The 18,934-nt window shown below is 37.0% G+C and overlaps 1 protein-coding gene across 1 annotated transcript in view; it reads right to left on the minus strand.

Moving 5' to 3' along the window:
• The window catches only part of ITPR2 (inositol 1,4,5-trisphosphate receptor, type 2), a 707,773-nt gene that overhangs the window by 327,297 nt on the left and 361,542 nt on the right, over positions 1–18,934 (minus strand). Inside the window, exons 31-32 of the mRNA XM_006866982.1 lie at positions 10,455–10,583; positions 9,165–9,285 (exon numbers count right to left, since the gene is read on the minus strand). Of these exons, the coding sequence (XP_006867044.1) occupies positions 9,165–9,285; positions 10,455–10,583 (250 nt within the window). The remainder of the gene's footprint in view (positions 1–9,164; positions 9,286–10,454; positions 10,584–18,934) is intronic.

Here is an 18,934-nt window from a genome sequence, read left to right on the forward strand (position 1 = left end):
CAGCAAATTATACACTTTATTTCATCTCAATGATTATAATCCCTTCCCTGCAACAAGTTATCCTACATTCTCTCTGTGTTTTCCCATTTACATCTTACATTTTGCAAATGAACAAAGCAAAAATATTTGATGTACACATATAAACAAATATATATTCCTTTAAATGTCCAAAGGGCACATTCAGCAAATCAACCTCTTGCCCACAGGCACACAGCCTTACTCAGTCCATAGGCCTAGAGCCTGCAGCTGCTCTGTCTCTCCATACCACTGCCTTTGTCACCGGCTTTGCTGTCACCATTTCTCTAGGCAGGGATCTCATCCTCCACTCATGCTTTTCCTTCTTGATGGTCCTGAGATTGTCTGTTCCTGAAATTAAAGATTAACAACTCCCCACTTTCAGTTACACATCTTCTACAATTACAGTTATGACAATCTTGCTAACAATTATTCATAAATATCTGTTATTATCCTTTTGATTTCCTTTGGTTCCAGTGTGATATCGCCATGTGGTTTCTAATACGAGTTATTTGTGTCTCCTCCCTCTTTTCTGTTGTTAGGTTTGACAATGGTTTGTGAATTTTATTAATCCTTTCAAAGAACCAGCTTCTTGTCCTGTTGATTCTTTCTATAGTTTTTCTGTTTTCTCTTTCTGCTCTTATCTTTATTTTATCTTTTCTTTTGGTACATGTAGGTTCCCTCTGTTGGTCTGTTTCTAATTGTTGGAGATGCTGTGTTAATGTGTTGATTTTAGTTCTTTCTTCTTTTTGGATGTGTGCATTTATCGCAATAAACTGTCCTCTCAGTACCGCTTTCACTGTGTCCCAATGATTTTGGTAAGTTGTGTTTTCATTCTAATTTGTTTCTAGGAACTTTATGAATTCACATTTAATTTCTTCTTTCACTCAGTCACTTTTCAGCAGGGTGTTGTTCTGTTTCCATGTATTCGACTTTATTTCCTTGGTCTTCTTATTGTTGATTTCTAGTTTGATAACACTGTGGTCTAAAAAGATGCTTTGTAGTATTTTAATGTTTGTAAATTATGGAGGCTTGCTTTGTGACCTAACACATGGTCTGGAGAATATTCCTTGTGCACTGGTAAAGAATGTATATTGTGCTGTTGTTGGGTTGAATGCTCTGTACACATCTATGAGGTCAATTTGGTTGGCTGTGCTGTTTAGTTCCTCTGTAACTTTGTCGAGTTTCTTTCTGGTTGTTCTGCCCCTTTTTCAGAGTGTTGTATTAAAATCACACACTATAATTGTAGATTTATCTATTTCTTTCTTCCATTCTAGTAAGGTTTGCTTCATATTACCTCAGTGCTTTTTCATTGGGAGCATAGGTATTTATGATGGTTATGTTGTCTTGCTCAATTAACACTTTGATCATGAGATAGTGTCCTTCTTTATCTCTTATGCTGGTTTTTTGTCTTAAAGTTTACTTTATCAGAGATTAGTATTGTCACTCCTGCTTGTTTATTGTTGCAGTTAGCTTGGTTTCCATCCTTTAACTTTTAGTCTGTTTTTGTCTTTATGTATAAAGTGTGTCTCTTGTAGGCAGCATATTGAAGAATCTTGTTTTCTTATCCATTCTGCCACTGTCTCTTCACTGGTGCACTCAATCCATTGACATTCAATGTAATTATAGATAGGTATGAATTAATTGCTGCCATTATGCTAATTTATTGTTAGTGCTGTTCATTCCTTTGTTCTGCATGCCTTCTTGTGCTGAATTTGTGCTTTTTATGCTATTTCTTGTTGTCTTTCAGTCCAAAGAACTCCCTTTAGGATGTTTTGAAGTGCCGTATTGGTTTTGACAAAAATCTCTTAGATTCTGTTTATCCTGGAATGTTTAATTGCACCATTGTATTTGATAGGTTTGATGAATAGACGATTCTTGGTTGGCAGTTTTTTTCTTTTAGGGTTTTGTATATGTCTCCCCATTGCCTTCTTGTCTCCATGGTTTCTGCTGAGAAGTCAGAGCTTAATCTGATCTGCTTGCCTTGTAAGTAACATTTCTCTTTTCCCTGGCCGCTTTTAGGATTCTCTTCTTGTCTCCGTTTTTTGGAGAGCTTGATTCTTATATGTCTTGGTGATTTTCTTTTGGGGTCTATCCTTCCTGGTGTACTTTCAGCTTCTTGAATGTTTATCTTCTCATCTTTCAAGATGTTAGGTAAATTTTCTTCCAGAAGCTCTTCAATCACACTTCTCTGATTCTTCCTGTTCCAGAATGCCAATAATTCTTAAGTTGTTCCTCTTTCATGTTATTCAGCATGACTCTTAGACTCTCTTTTTTTTTTTTTTTTATCCTTTTTCCTGCTTGCTCTTCTATCTTAGCAGTATTGAGAGATTTCTCTTCCATTTCACTGGTTCTGGCTTCCATATCTTCTATTCTGCTCTTTTTTCCTTTCAGTGTATTTTCCATTTCTGATATTTTATTATTAATCATCTGGACCTCTTTTTGCAGGTTTTGAATTGTTTCCAATGATGTATCGATCTTGTTTGATTGCTCTTGTAGTACTTTCCTGACTTCTTGTTTTCCAACACCCCTTTTTAGAACATTTGAATTTGTTTCCATATCATTCTTCTGAATTCTTTCTCAGGCAAATCCAAAACCTGCTCTTCCTCTTCTGGAGAGCCTTTGTCTGTCTCCAGCTCATTTGTCATTTACTCTTTTCTCTTTTGGGACATGATTTGAGATCTTTTGTTGTGTGTGGTTTTTTTTTTTTTTTTTGGTCATTTCCAGTAGTCATGTGGGTTTTTTAATGCTTAAATGGATGTTTGTTGTTGTGTTATTAAGCTTACTGGGTATCTCCTAGTGGATATGATCAGGAGATATGCTTCCCTTTTTGTGTGTAATGCTTAGCAGCTGTTATTGGCTCTTGTCTCAATGGTGGAATACTATGGAGTTTGCTTCTAGCTGGGCTATGGCCATGATTCATGTCTCTTCCTGGGTAACATAGTGAGAAAATGCTCCTACCTCCAGGAAAAATGAGTGATCAAAAGAAACAAAAGCAGAAGCAATATAAAAGCAGAGATAAAAACCACACTTTGAAAAAAAATAAAACTGTGGCTGACTATCTAGTTGCCTTGCTACACAGGCAGTGTGTGCACCATAGAAGCCTCCAGCAGTGGGTGGGGGGGTGTCCGTTCACTCAGGCCCCTCCTCTAATCACCACTGTACAAGTATGTAGATAGATATTGAGACGTTAATGGGGGAAAGATTGTCTACTATTTTTGTCTCTGAAGGTCAGTTAGGTATCTGTGTGTGCACAGCGTTATTCTCCAGATACTTGTGCCCTTTTATGTTGGGTTTTTCCAGATCGTTCATAGGGTTTGCCTGTCAGGCCTGAGAGGCCTGCTTTTTTTTTGCTGGATATGCCAGAGTAAAGGGTCCCACACAAGTTAATTTTAGGGCTGCTACCCAGAGGCTGACGTCATAAGCAGCCACCAAAGAATTTGCCCTGTGTTCAACAAGGCTCTTTTTCTCTGTGCCATGGGAAAAACTGTGAGCTCAATGCTGGACTTTTTTGGTGATGCATACCCACCTGTCTGAAGGCATCCGGGCTGGGCAAAAAAGGAACGACAGGGAAGAGGAGGAAAAAATGTGTAGAATCCCCCTGTACCTCTTTTTGCAAATGTCACTGCACTGCTTTTAGCATGGCTTCCCTGTGCTGGTCTGGCTGTAGCCCCACCTTCTGAACTCTGCCCAGGTGGGGTGGCCACAGAGGGATTTCCATGTCTCAAATTATTACTAAATCACATTATTATCCTTTATACACCATGATTTTTCCACTGGCGTTGCCAGGAAACTAACACCCTGCACCTTATGCTAGATCCAGAGCTCTGGTGTTGCTCCTTGAAAGCAGCTTCTCTGGGTTTTCAGTGCCTCCCCAGTGAAGCCTGTCCTACCTGTCTCTGCCTCAGCCACTGCCAGAACCAGAAGTCCTGTTTAGCTTCTTTTTAAATTATTTGAAAACCCTGCACATTTGTTTCATTTGTAGTTAAAATAGTTATCTTAAAGACATTAAGCATATTTGATTAAACTGATTTATAAGGAATGAGCATGATAAATGCTCACTAGTTCCTGGTGTGGTGCTGTAGGGTCTGAATTGGATTGCAAACCACAAGGGTGGCAGTTCAAACCCACTAGCTGCTCCTTGGAAACCCTATATATAGCATTTCCACTATGAGCTGGAGCTGACTCGATGGTACTTCACAACAGCATGTCAGTTTAGAATGGATTAAGATCTCTGCCTACTTGTGTGACACAGAGCAAGCTGTGCTACCTTTCTTAGTTCATTTCCCCATTTGTAAGGAGGCATAAAAATTATGCCCAAACCATAGGGCTTCACACTGTCCAATAGTCAATAAATGCTTGCTGTTCTCAGTAAGGTCGGTGCTGACTTAGCAAATGCTTTTGCTGATTTTTATTGTATTTTATATCCAATGCATAAATAAGGAAGAGAATGATGTATTTTGATAATAGATGAGTGGAACTAATAATGTAAATGAAAGCACTTAGCCAATCATAAAGTTCTATGCAAACATAACTATAATTGTTATGTGCAATTACAATAATGGTTTTAACAATCTGTAACTCCACTGAACAGATGCTTTATAAAAACAAAGTACTCTCTTGACATTGTTATAGTTTTCTGAAACATATATGCCCTTTTCCCCTTTAATGTTATAAATTCTTACAGATTAGAGGGCTGCTAAAACACACAAAAAAGTTTTTGAACTTAAGTTATAAATGTTCCAACAAGTTTCTGTCTTGATAATTAATTTTTTATAGTTTATGTTAAACCAGACCAAATCCATTGCCATGGAGTCGATTCAAACTCAAAGCAACCCTATAGGCTAAAGTAGAACTGCTCCATAGGGTTTCTGAGACTACTAATTTTTAAAGGACCAGACAGATTCATCTTTTTCCCACAAAGCAATTGTTGGGTTTAAACCTCCAATCTTGTGGTGACAGCCCAAGGCTTATCCCACTGCACCACCAAGGGTCTTTGTTGTTACTGTCGTTATGTGCCCTCAAGTTGGTTCTAATTCATGGCAGCCTTATGCACAACCGAAGGAAACACTTTCCAGTTCTATGCCATCCTTACCATCACAGCTACACTTGAGCTCATTACTGCTGCCATTGCGCCAATCCACGTCATTGAGAGGTCTTCCTCTTTTTCATTGACCCTCCACTTTAACAAGCATGATGTCCTTCTCCAGGGACTGGTCCCTCCTGATAAGATGTCCAAAGTATGAGACATGAAGTCTTACCATCTTGCTTCTATGGAGAATTCTTGTTGTACTTTTTCCAACACAGATTTGTTTGTTCTGCTGGCAGTCCATGTACTTTCAATATCTTCTCCAACACCATAACTTAAATGCACCAATTCGTTTACTAGCTTCCTTATTCATTGTCCAACTATCACATGCATATGAAGCAACTGAAAATACCATGACTTGGGTCAGGTGCATCTTTGTCCCAAACTGGTATCTTTACTCTTGAACACTTTAAGATGTCTTGTGCAGCAGATCTGCCTAATGCAGTATGTCATTTGATTTCTTGACTGCTGCTTCCAGTGGGTCCAAGAAAAACGAAGTCTTTAACAACGTCAATCTTTTCTCCATTTATCATGATGTTATTTATTTTTCCTGTTATGAGAATTTTTGTTTTCTTCACATTGAAGTACAATCCATACTGAAGGCTTTGATCATTGATCTTTTAATGTTTCTCAAAATAGGGCTTCGATGGCAACATGGTACAGTATAAACTTCACACTCAGAGAAACCTCTCTAAGCCTAAAATTCACTCTCTGAAAAATACTTAGTCCATAGATTGTAGCCAGCCAACAAGCACCTATTAACCTGTCAAATCAGCACCAGACACTTTCAGGTCCCAGAGATCAGTAGTGAATAAAGCAAAGTCCCTGTTTCACAAGTTTACATTCTAGAGGGAGAAGCTGAAAAATAGATGGACAAGATATTTTAGGCAATGTAAATGCTAAGAGGAAAATATCATAGTACAACATGGTAAGGGGCAGGAATAAGCTAAGACAATGAATAAGCCATGTTCTGGAACACTTAAGTACTAACTTTTGAGCTGCAAATTGAAAAGAGGAAACCTGAAAATGACAATTTGCACATGCAAATATCCTAAAATAAAGAAAAGACACAAGCAAATGAGAAACTCACCACTAGTCTATCTTCTCATACTATAGTGGCTTGCCTACTGCTATGAGGTTGGAAGCTATGCTACCAGTATTTCAAATACCACCAGGGTCACACATGGTAGACCACTTACAGCAGAGATTGCAGACTAAGACAGACTAGGAAAAAAAACCTCTAAATCTATTTCTAAAACATAGTGAAAACTCTTGCTTTCAACATATCATCAGAAGGGATCAATCACTTAGGAGCACACCATGTTTGTCAAAGAAGAGGACCAGCAAGGGAGATGCTCAGTGAGATGGTTTGGCAAAGTAGTCACCACAATGGACTTAAGCATGTTGGTGACCTAAAGGATGATGCAGAATCAGTCACCATTTCATTCTATTGTAAATGGGGTCTGCAAAGTCAGAGGTGATTTGGTAGCCACTAACAACAGATGACAATCACAAAAAGAAAGCCAGTGTGGATGAAAGCGAGTTGGGAAGGAAGAGGAGTGAGAAGGGTAATGAGAGAAGGTAGGCAAAGTAGTGGAAGCTCAGTAGACAGACTTTATAAGCCATGGAAGGAGTACAGATTTCATTTTAGGTACAATGGAGAATTTTCAACAGGGAAGTGACATGATCTGATTTGCATTTTGGGATCACTTTGTTTGCTGTGTAAGAAATGGTTAGTAGTAGGGCAGGAGTGGAAGAGGGGAAGTCCAGTAAGGATACTCTTGTAGTATCTACATCAGATGATGGTGAATTTGGACAAAGGAGACACCCATGAAAAGAAAATATACATATTTTTAGATACTTATGGCCTCTCCCTCTCCTGTAACTTCCCTTTCTTTCAGGAACCATTCAGTTATAAAATCTTTAGTGGGGAGGAACACTGGGCAAAAAGTGGGAAGGAGTGGTGGTGGCCCAGAGAAAAGTACTGGAGCCAAAAAAAAAGTACTGGCATCTGCAGAGGAGGACTACATTCTATGGAGAATCAGGACCTGAGTGAAATTGGAGGGTATCCATGCCAGGAAGGTCTGTCATAGGATGATACAGATTAAGCAGGGTGATCCTGCATGGAGAGGAGAGGCCAAGCAGAGTAAAGAGAACACCACATGAGGGGCAGCTTCACAGAGGGCAGCCTGAAACCTGAGCAGATGGGGGACACTCAACAAGATGAGGAGGCTGTTTCTACAGGTGCTGTCATAGGTCAAATCTGGCATCCTTGCGGTGTATGTCTAGCATGAGATGTCAAGGCCCAACTTGGGTGTGAGGTAAAGAATGGTGTGTGCAATGGAGGTTTTTCTTATGTGGAATCATTAAAGTTAGTTTATTTAGGAAAATCATCCATCATCTTTATAATTATGTTTTTGACTCCTGGCATAATTTACCTCTACATTTATTAAAATCTTTTATGCCCCTCATATATATAATATGTTACCATGGTATTGCAATTTTATTATTTTATATTAATTAAGTTTACTCCTGAGTTTACTCCTGATCACCTACTATAGTCCTAAGTGTTTAATATTTATGATGTTAATGTGAATGACACCTTTTCCTACATACATTCTGTTTCTTTTCGGTATATAACAAATCTAATAAGTTTAGTATTTATTTGTAACTACTCACCTAGAAAAACTGTATTAGTCTATTAGTTCTACTAATTTCTCTGTTGATCTTTTGGGTTATAAATTATTTCTAATTTTAAGTAACTTAAATTAAAATCGGTGTCTGCATTAAATGTTGTTAATAAAAAATCACTTAGGTCAAATTGGAGACAGGTGTGAAATTCGGCTTTATAATGTTTAAGCAATCATTAGCTAGTTAAATCACTTATCCTTTTATCAATTATTTGCTGAGCACTTACTATAGTCCTAATTTGCCTGACCTAGATAAATTTGTTTCCTCAGCTATAGAAAGTAAAAATTCAAAGTACTTACACTTTGAAATGAATTATTACTTACTTTGAATTATTAAATGAGATAATACATGTAAATTACTTGGAATAGTACATGGCAAATGCTCAAATAATGTTAGCAATAATGATGAAAATGAAACACACACTTCACTGCCCTTCTGAAGCCTGCAGAAATACCATTAACAAGATGGTCAAGCCTTCTCTTTCTCTCCCCCTTCTTTTCCTTTCTTTTTTTTTAAACCCCGTCAAGCCTGAATTTCTTCTTAGTCCTCCTCTCCCTCATCGGTAAGACTATTCTAATTAACCTCCTCTCAAAGAAACAAAAACAAAATGTAAGAATTTATGAGAAACCCTTGCCTTAATTTACTAATCTAGCATCTGTAACCATCTCACCTTCCATCATTTCATTTGTATTTTCTGAAGTCTTCTGTGTATACTGTTGTTGTTATTAAGTACTGTCCTGTATAGGGTTTCCAAGGAGCGGCCGGTGAGTTTGAACCGCTAATCTTGCAGTTCAAACCGACATTTCTGTCCAGGGCTTATCTTAAAGTGCTACACCAGAACTCCTCTGTGTATATTGTTATTGTTGTTGCTATGTGTATATATTTTGCTGCTGAGTGTCGTCACGTCAGTTCCAACTGTACAGGGTTTCCAAGGAGCAGCTGGTCAGCTTGAACCGCCAACCTTGTGGTTCAAACTGATTTTGCAGTCCAGCGCATTAGCCCACAGCACCACACCAGCACTGCTCAGAAACCTACTCAAAGTCCTACTGCGATGTGAAGGTATTTGTTAAGTCAGGCTCCTTAATAGACAAAAACAGTACCAGAAGGAAACTTGGTTTGAGACGTGAAACTAAAATCATTCCCATAAAGTCTTAAATGAGATGAAGTCCTATGTACCATAATATTAAATTTAACTTTAGATTTGTAACAATTATATTCTCCTCCCAAATTCTTTGCTGATTATTGTTCTTTCACTTTGCAGAGACTTTCTTATTAAGTTGTAAATGGAAAGGTGTGGCATTGGCTATTAGCCAAAAGCCCAATTTCTTGAAGAAAATGAAAAATAAATAAAAGCCAACACCAGACTTACCCACTTCAGCCAAACTTCTAATACAGGATTCCACCGAGGCTTTCTGTGCTGGATTTGGCCAAGTGCAATTGTAAATTCTAAAAGCCGACTGTAACAGCTGAATAAAGATGGGCTGATGTGTCTTACCAAAAAAAAAAAAAAAAAATTACGACAAACAGTGGCAATAAACCATTAACACACCTGATAAAGGTCACTATGCAGTATCAAAAAGGTTCATCAAAATAAAATACAAACCATTATTACTAGGTTCAGGGCTATTTAGTAAATTTCTTATTCAACAAATGTTTATTATGTACCAGTTTCATGCCAGGCACTATAGAAAACCAATCATTTGCATTTTAACTATATATGTAAAATGCAATCAGAAGAAGATGGCATTGATTGAAGCCAATGACATTAACTTTCTATGCATATATTTACTTCCTTGTTTATTTCCAAATGTAAATGTCTATTTTAGACTGCATCTACACAAAACAATGTTATATCACTCAATCTAGTAGCTTAACAGTTTTCCCAAAAGAAAATATAGTTCAAAGGATATTTTTATAAGAGTAATACTCAATCACTACAGAATATTTGGAAACCATAGAAATGAAAACCCCTCATAATCTTATCACGTAATCAGTAGCAATATGTTGAGATATTTATTCCCTGAATATTTCTACTATGAACACATGCATATTCTCTACACGCATACATTTGACTGATGTTATACTGCAATTTTGTGGTCTGTTCGCTTAATATTGCATCATAATCATTTCCCTTAATCAGAAGTTTTTCTTTAAAAAACATGATTCTTAATTGCCACATAATAAGCCATCTTACAAATATACCATCATTTATTTAGCTGTTCTCCCATCTGTGGATATTTAAGGTAAATGTCATTTTAAGTATTATAAATACTTGAATTAAAATGGCAGTACATAAATCTCTCCTGATTCCATTAGTATAAATTATTAGAGTGGAACTATTGGATCCAAATGCTTATCCATTTAAAGAACCATGTCGTTTAGCTCAATTCTTAGCAAATAGCCAATGTAGAGCTATGAGAGCTCTTACTGTGATTATGGGGAGAGAAAGAAAAATTCAATTGGGGTCTCTTTTAAAAATAATAATTAGTGAACTCAGAAAATAGCAAAATAGTAAATACTGCAAAAAAATAAAATAAAATAAGCTTCAGAAGTGTAGGAAACAGCTTCCCGACCAGATTAAAGCTTGTCCTAGTAAAATAAGGTACATCAATTCTTTGTAAGATGGTCCTTGGCTTGTGTGTTGGCTAGTTTCAGTTACCTGCAGGCTGGTACTGTTGTCTGAAAAAGGTGAATTAAAGAAGCCGCTCACAATGTTCATTATGGACTCAGTAACACACTTCTCTAAGAAGATGTCTGCGTGTTTCCTATCAGTAGTTGTGTTGCAAACCTGGAGAAAAAAGCAAAACAATCAATAGGCTTGGTCACATTGTCAATGTCTAATTTCTTACTGGAACTATACTCTTTCTAATGTTGTTAAGTGCCACCAAGGCAATTCAGACACATGGGTTACCCCATATGATAGAGCAGAACTGACCCATAGTTTTCGTGGTTGTAATCTTTACAGAAGCAAACTGCCAGGTCTTTCTCCTGTGGAGCTATGTATGGATGGGTTTGAACTGCCAACATTTAAGCCAGCAGTCAAACACTTTAATCCTTTGCACAATCAGGGTAGTTGAGTCTTTCTCATAATTATCCTTAGTTATTTATACTACTTTTCCATTTGTCAAAGTCACTTTGAATCCACACATTTCTGACTAATACCCAGTTAAATGTTATCATTCTGCAGTAGTTTCTCCTTCAAATTTGGGTGTCATTTAGTACATGAACCAGAATTCTTTTCCACATGCTCAAACCCTTCTTCCCAATCTTCTTCTCCTTATTGTCATGTGTGCACATACTTCTTCTATCCCCAGACTTAGCTCTGCTAGAAAATCCTTTCCTCTTTATGTAAGGAAACTAAAGAAAAAACAATTATTACAGGTATAGAAGCGTGCTGAATGTGATTATTAATGGTTATGGTGCAGTGGTTAAGTGTTTGGCTGTACAAATCCAACTTCTTAGAAGAAAGATGTGACAGTCTGCTTCCGTAAAGATACACAGTCTTGGAAACCCTGGGAGGTGGGAGTTACACCCTTCCTATAGGAATCGATTCAGTGACAATAGGCATATATCTTTCCACTTATAATATATGGTCCAGTATGAAAGACACAAACAGAAAACATCTCGCAAGGACAACAGAAAGAAGAAAAAAAAGCAAAATCCTTTCCAACAACTTCCTCTTTTTTATCCACAGACCATCTGGGAAGTATGGCAGTATGAAGCACTCATTTGTATGGTATGCATTCTTCTCTGAGTGGGCTGAGCAAGGAAGGAACCATAATAGAGCTGGGGACAGACCAGGAAAGAACACAGCCCTGGTTCCTGCTGTGATCTTGATGTGATTAAATGAGGCAGAAGCTGGTCACTTTGCTAAACAAACTGTCTATTTCCAAGTGTGTCAGGGTAGACAATTGCAAAAGCTAAGATAATGACAAAAGCGAACATAAGTTGGGTAGTGGAAAACAAAAAAACATGGAGATAGAAAGAGAGTAGTGGGGGAGAGACCACAAAATGTGAGGCAACTGAAAATCTGGGGCAGAGTAAGAAAGTTTAAATATTCACAAAATTGTGGTGGGGTATAAACATGGTGACCATATGTCCCAGATGTTCTTCGACAATCCAAATTTTTATGTAATATTCTTCTTTTCAATGAGGTGATTAATCAAAAGAATAAGTATGCATAATTCAACTTGATATTGCCTTAAGACCCTTCACATACAAATAAACTCACAAAAGAGAAAATTTTCCTTCTCAAGCCCTGTATCCCAATGTTTTTGGTCTGGAAAATACTTGCCTAACTGAAGTAAAAGGAGGAATAAAGGGCTTGTTTTATATCTCAGTCACTTCCCCTCGGATTCCCCTAGGGCCTTTTGATTTTCCTCATCTATTAAATGACACCAACCTGGTAGGGTTGTTATTAGAGCTAAAAGGCTTTTAGTATGCCTAATCTCAATAGCCACTCCTTGGAAACCCTATACAGAGTTACTATGGTTCCAAACCATCTGGATGGCACTTAACAGCAACAGCGATCTCAATAGGGTTATTGTAGGAAGCAGTACAATTAATGGAAATAAGGGAAATTATGTAATCTGTACATTAGTATTTCAGCATACAACAAAGTCCTTGGCATATATAACATGGTTAATAAATGTTTCTGAATGAATCAATCTAAAAATTAATTTTAAAATGAAAGAAAGCCTACAGTTGCATGTTTTGTTTTAGGTTAACTTTGGATTATGTTATATTTGGGAAGCACCTACCTAAGATTAAAACTTAAGGTAGTTTCAGAATTAATGTAAGTTTGAATTTCTAATATGAATACAAATTGGAATTTCTCTTAGTATCTTTCCACCACAGGACTTTATAATGAAATTTTCTCATATGTAAGATTAGACTATCCCAGGTTATGAAATGGGTTGCGAACCTTAGGTCAGCAGTTAGAAACTACCACCTGTTCCATGGGAGAAAGATGAGGCGGTTTGCTCCCATAAAGATTTACAGCCTCAGAAAGCCTGTACAGGGTCGCTATGAGTCAGAACCGACTCCATGGCACATAATAACACCAACAACAAAGGCAAATAGGTAGCCAACCAATTTTGCCATCAGTAGGCCAAACAACCTTTTCCCTATGCTGGTGACATTTCACAAAATTGTGTGGGGTTCTCCAGGGTTATAATAATAGCACTTCTCATTATTTGCATCTGAACATTTGTCAAAGTATCAAACAGAAATTTGCTTTTTAGCTTGTGGATTAGTTAAATTAGTCTATTTCTAGATACAAGCTTTCCTCAAAACTCTAGGTAATGAAAAGTCTGCTTTAACAAACTATTTGACACTTACACCTCAATTCATTTGTATAAGAAACTCAAGTCATTTTTCAAGGTAATTCTTCTGACCCAGAGAATGTTAACATTTTCACCTCTAGAACCTCTCATCCTACACTATAATCATAGTGGGTAGACGAGAGCTATAGGGAACCATTTTTCTTAGTAAAGTCTTAAGTAAAATTTCAGGAAAAAGAAAAAAAGAACCGAATGTATAGTAGTATTTCCTTATTCTACTGGTGTGCTGTTGTAGGATCAGCATTGGACTGCAAATCACAAGGTGAGCAGTTCAAACCCACCTCGGAAACCCTATATAGAGTCACTATGAGTTGGAACCAACTCAATGGCACCTAACAACAGCAATGATGTATTTGTACTGCCTCTTTCTAATAAAGATTGGAAATGGGTTCAAACAAAATTGCAATATATTAGATTATCTTTTAATGTCTAACACATATGAAAACCACTGCCATCAACTCAACTGCATCTCACAGTGACCCCATATAGGATTTCTCAGACTGTAAATATTTACAGGAGCAGATAGCCTCATCTTTCTCCAATGGAGCAGCTGGTAGGTTTGAACCACCAACTTTGCAGTTAGCAGCCTGATACCTAATCCACAGCATCATATGGGGGTTTCAAAAAGTTGGCATAAATTGGAATTAAAAGATAAAGCAATTTTCCCATGAACTTGTGAAGACCCTTGGAATCTTAAAAGGTTTAATCAGTTTGCATATATTATTCATATAGCATTATTTTCTTTAATATCTTTTCATGTACTGACATTATTTAAACACTTACTTTAAATAACGGTCTTTATTCTATCATTCTAATGTACCATATACTTCAGTCCACTTTTGGAATGAGTGAAAATACAAACAACTGAAAAGACACATTATTTTTCTTGCTAGTCTGTTATGTGTGATTTTTTTTTTTTTTTTTTTGGTATTATAGAGTACTATTGTAAATATATATTGTTTTCACTTTCAGGTTTTTTTTGTCTGTTTGTTTGTTTTAGTATGTATCAATAAATAAGGAAACACTATTTGGGGGGATATAAACATGTGTTAGCAGTAGTGGTAGTGGTTGTGTGCCTTCAAGTTGATTCCCACTCACAGTGACCCTGCATAAGGTTCCCAAGGCTGTAAATCGTTACGGGAGCAGAAAGCCTCATCTTTCTCCAGCAGAGTGACTGGTAGATTCAAACTGCTGACCTTGTGGTTAGTAGCACAACTTGCAACCCACTATACTACCGGGGTTCCTTTATTCCTTTGCATACATATTAGACTGGTTATTTTAGGAAGAAAAAAAAGATTTGTAATGCTATTTACTATTACAATCTGTCTTGGGAAATATAGGATGTTCCCTCATTAGCACCAACTAACTTTCAAGCTTCTGGCTGGGTTCAAGCAATGTGACATACTGGCAGGAGATCACAGAAGGGAAGAGAAAGAAATCAGCTACCGACTTTACTTCCACCTCTACCCTTATGCTCTTGCCCTTGATGAAATGTTAGCAGAGTCTGTTTTCTCCCATTATAGCTGTTATTAGAGTCCTTCTTCTATGACTCCAAGCTCCCTTCAGGACCCCGTAATACTGTCCCTTCCCTTTGCCCCTTTAGGCAGAGAGACGGTAACGGTTTTAGGTGGTGCTGCTCCATCCTTTCTTGTTACTTCACTTTGCCAATATCTCCAGGAGTTGTGCCATCTGTTTCCTGATGATTGCTTCAATTGTAAGTTATAATAATTTCCCCAATTCAAGACTATCTAAAAGTTATTGTATTTTGCATTTATTACATGGCTAATAAGACTGGGCACATTTCATGTTTATGTTGTCAGGTACAAACAATTCAAACATATAAAACTATTTTTAAAATAGAACCCAGATAACTACTATACATTCCATATCCATCTAACAAATTTTTATAAGCTCTTTTTGGTTGCAGGATCATTATTTATTTTCATTTCTCTTTGTCTATGTATTTGTTTCATTACATTTCATTCTATAAATTAATTTGCAACACTTAAATTCTATCTATTTTTATTTGGATCATTTCCATTCATTTAACATAAAGAAGAAAACAACATCCCTTCCACAAAAGAATGCCTATATATTTTTCTTCTATGTCCTTATTAAAGTTCTTTTCCCATTCCTATGTAAACCTTGCTGTAATGCTGAAAGCCGTGTAAGCAGAGTCACCCATGGTGTACAAGTTTCAGGAGAGTCTCCAGACTAAGGCAAGCTAGGAAGGAGAGATGGAACACTTTGGAAGCTTTAGCCTTTGAAAACCTTATGAATAGCAGTAGAACATTGTCAGCTATAGCATCAGAAGAAGAGCCCCTCAGATTGAAAGACACTCAAAACACAACTGGGGAAGAGCTACCTCCTGAAAGTCGAGTTGACTATGACACTTTGTTTGCTGATGGGGCACAAATCAAAATGAGGAGAAACAGTTGGAAAGATTCACTAATAATCGGAACATGGAAAGCACGAAGTATGACTCTAGGTAAATTGGAAGTTGTCAAAAATTGAACGCATAGAGATCGATATCCTAGTATTGTTGTTGTTGTTATGTGCCGTGGAGTCGGTTCCAACTCATAGTGACCCTGCACAGGGTTTCCAAGGCTGTAAATCTTTACGGGAGCAGAAAGTCTCATCTTTCTCCCACAGAACAGCTGTTAGTTTCGAACTGCTTACCCTGAGGTTAGCAATCCGACTCATAACCACTATGCTACAGTGAGCTGAAATGAACTGTACTGGCCATTCTGAATCTGACAATCATATAGTTTACTATGCCAGAAATTAAAAATTCAAAAGGAATGCCATCACATTCATCATCTAAAAGAACACTTCAAGATTTATCTTGAAGTATAACACTGTGTGTGATAGGATAATGTCCATATGCCTACAAGGAAGACCAGTTAATACCACCATTATTCTAATTTCCGCACCAGTCATCAATGCCCAGTGATGATGAAACTGTAGAATTCTTCCAACTTTGAAGGTGCTCTGGTAGCCTAGTGGACTATAAGTTAGGCTGCTAACCACAAGGTCAGCAGTTCTAAACTACCTGCTGCTCCATGGGAGTAAAATGAGGCTTCCTGCTTCTGTAAAGATTTACAGACTATACAAGGTCACTATGAGCAAGTGTAGACTCCACGCCACAAAACCACAACCACCACAACCACCAACTTCCACAATCTGAAATTGATCAGCCATGCAATCAAGTTGTATTGGGAGGAGGTGGGGCTTGATGTTAGATAGGGTAGACCACAATGCTATCAAATTAGAAACCAACAATAGGAAGACCAAGGAAATAAAGTCAAATACATGGAAACTGAATAACACCCTGCTGAAAAGTGACTGGGTAGTAGAAGAAATAAAACATAAAAAAATCACAAAGTTCCTAGAAACAAACAAGAAGGAAAATACAACATACCAAATTTTTGGGACATGGTGAAAGCAGTGCTGAGAGGACAATTTATTGTGATAAATGCATACATCCACAAAGAAGAAAGAACCAAAATGGACACATTAACACAGCATCTACAACAATTAGAAACAGACCAACAGAGGGAAACTACAGCCACCAAAAGAAAAGAAATAATAAAGATCAGAGCAGAAATAAATGAAATAAAAAACAGAAAAACTATAGAAAGAATCAACAGGACAAGAAGCTGGTTCCTTGAAAGGATTAACAAAATTGACAGACCACTGGCAGACCAAACAAAAGAAAAGAGGGAGAAGACACAAATAACATGCATTAGAAACCACACAGGCGATATCACAACGGAACCAAAGGAAATCAAAAGGATAATAACAAAATACTATGAAAAGTTGTACTGTATCAATTTTGAAAACTTAGAAGAGATGGATACATTTTTAGAAAAAACTACCTACTTAAACTTACACAGAGTGAAGTAGAAAACATGAACAGACCCATAACAAAAGAAGAAATTGATCAGGTCATCAAAAAACTCCCAACCAAAAGTAGTCCAGGCCCAGATGGCTTCACTGGTGAGTTCTACCAGACATTCAGGGAAGAGCTGTCACCAATTCTACTCAAATTATTCCAGAATATAGAGGAGGATGGAAAACTTTCTAATACTTTTTATGAAGACAGCATAACCCTCATACCAAAATCAGGGAAGGACATCATTAAGAAAGAAAATTATAGACCAATTTCCCTCATGAACATAGATGCAAAAATCTCAACAGAATCCTAGCCAACAGAATCCAGCAGCACATAAAAAAAATAATACATTATAATCAAGTGGGATTCATAACAGGGATGCAAGGATGGTTCAACAGTAGAAAAACAATCAATGTAATCCACCATATAAATAAGAAAAAAGAAAAGAACCACATAATCATATCAGTTGATGCAGAAAAGGCATTTGACAAAATCCAATATCCATTCCTGATAAAAACACTCAGCAAAGTAGGAATTGAAGGGAAGTTTCTCAACATAATTAAGAGCATATGTGCAAAACCAATAGCCTACATTACTCTCAATGGAGAGAAACTGAAAGCCTTCCCTCTTCAAACAGGTACCAGAAAAGGATGTCTTTGTCGCCACTCCTATTCAATATTGTGCTGGAAGTCTTAGCAAGAGCTATACGGCAAGACAGGGAAATTAAAGCATCCAAATTTGCAAAGAGGAAGTAAAACTCTCTCTATTCACAGACTATATAATCCTATACATAGAAAACCCCAAAGACTCAGTATAAAAGCTATTAGACCTCTTTGGAAGATTCAGCAAAGTGGCATGATATAAGACTAACATACAAAAATCAATTGCATTCCTCTATACTAATAATGACAGCACTGAAAAGGACATTAGGAAAGCAGTACGATTTACAATAGTCATCCAAAGGATGAACTATCTAGGAATAAATGTAACCAGAGAAAGAAAGGATTTATACAAAGAAAACTACAAAACACTACTACAAGAAACCAAAAGAGACCTACAAAAATGGAAGAATGTACCATGCTCCTGGATTGAAAGACTTAACATTGTGAAAATGTCAATACTTCCCAAAGTAATTTAAACATATAATGCAATCCCAATCCTGATTCCAACGACACTTATCTTCAAAGAAATGGAAAAAACAACAATAAACTTTATATAGAAAGGAAAGAGACTCAGGATAAGCAAAGCACTGCTTAAGAAGAAGAAGGTTTGAAACCTCTCACTCCTTGAATTTCAAAATTTATTACATGGCTACAGTGGTCAAAACAGGTTGGTACTGGTACAACGAAAGATACACTGATCAATGAAACAGAATCAAGAATCCAGAAGTTAATCCATCCACAAAGAGCCAACTGATTTTCGACAAAGTGCCTAAATATATCACATGGGGATATGATAGCCTCTTCAACAGATGGTGCTGGCAGAACTGGAAAGCGATATGCAAAAGATTGAAGCAAGACCTTTACCTCACACCTTATACTAAAACCAACTCAGCATGGATTAAAGACCTAAACGTGAATTCCAGAATTATGAAGGCCATCAATGAAAAAAATAGGGACAATTGTAAGGGCTCTAATTCAGAGAATACACAGACTACAAAACATTAGGAAAATTACACAAAGTGGACAAAACAGATGATTGGGACATACTGAAAATTAAAAATTTATGTGCATCAAAAGACTTCACTTCACCAAAAGAGTAAAAAGGGAACCCCCAGAATGGGAAAAAATCTTTTGCAACAACACATTAGACAAGGGACTCATTTCTAAAATATATAGGAAACTACAACACCTCTACAAAAAAAAGACAAATAGCCCAATTTTAAAATGGGCACAAGACATG

This window comes from Chrysochloris asiatica, unplaced genomic scaffold, assembly GCF_000296735.1.
Source record: "Chrysochloris asiatica unplaced genomic scaffold, ChrAsi1.0 scaffold00098, whole genome shotgun sequence".
Classification (NCBI taxonomy): Eukaryota; Metazoa; Chordata; class Mammalia; order Afrosoricida; family Chrysochloridae; genus Chrysochloris; species Chrysochloris asiatica.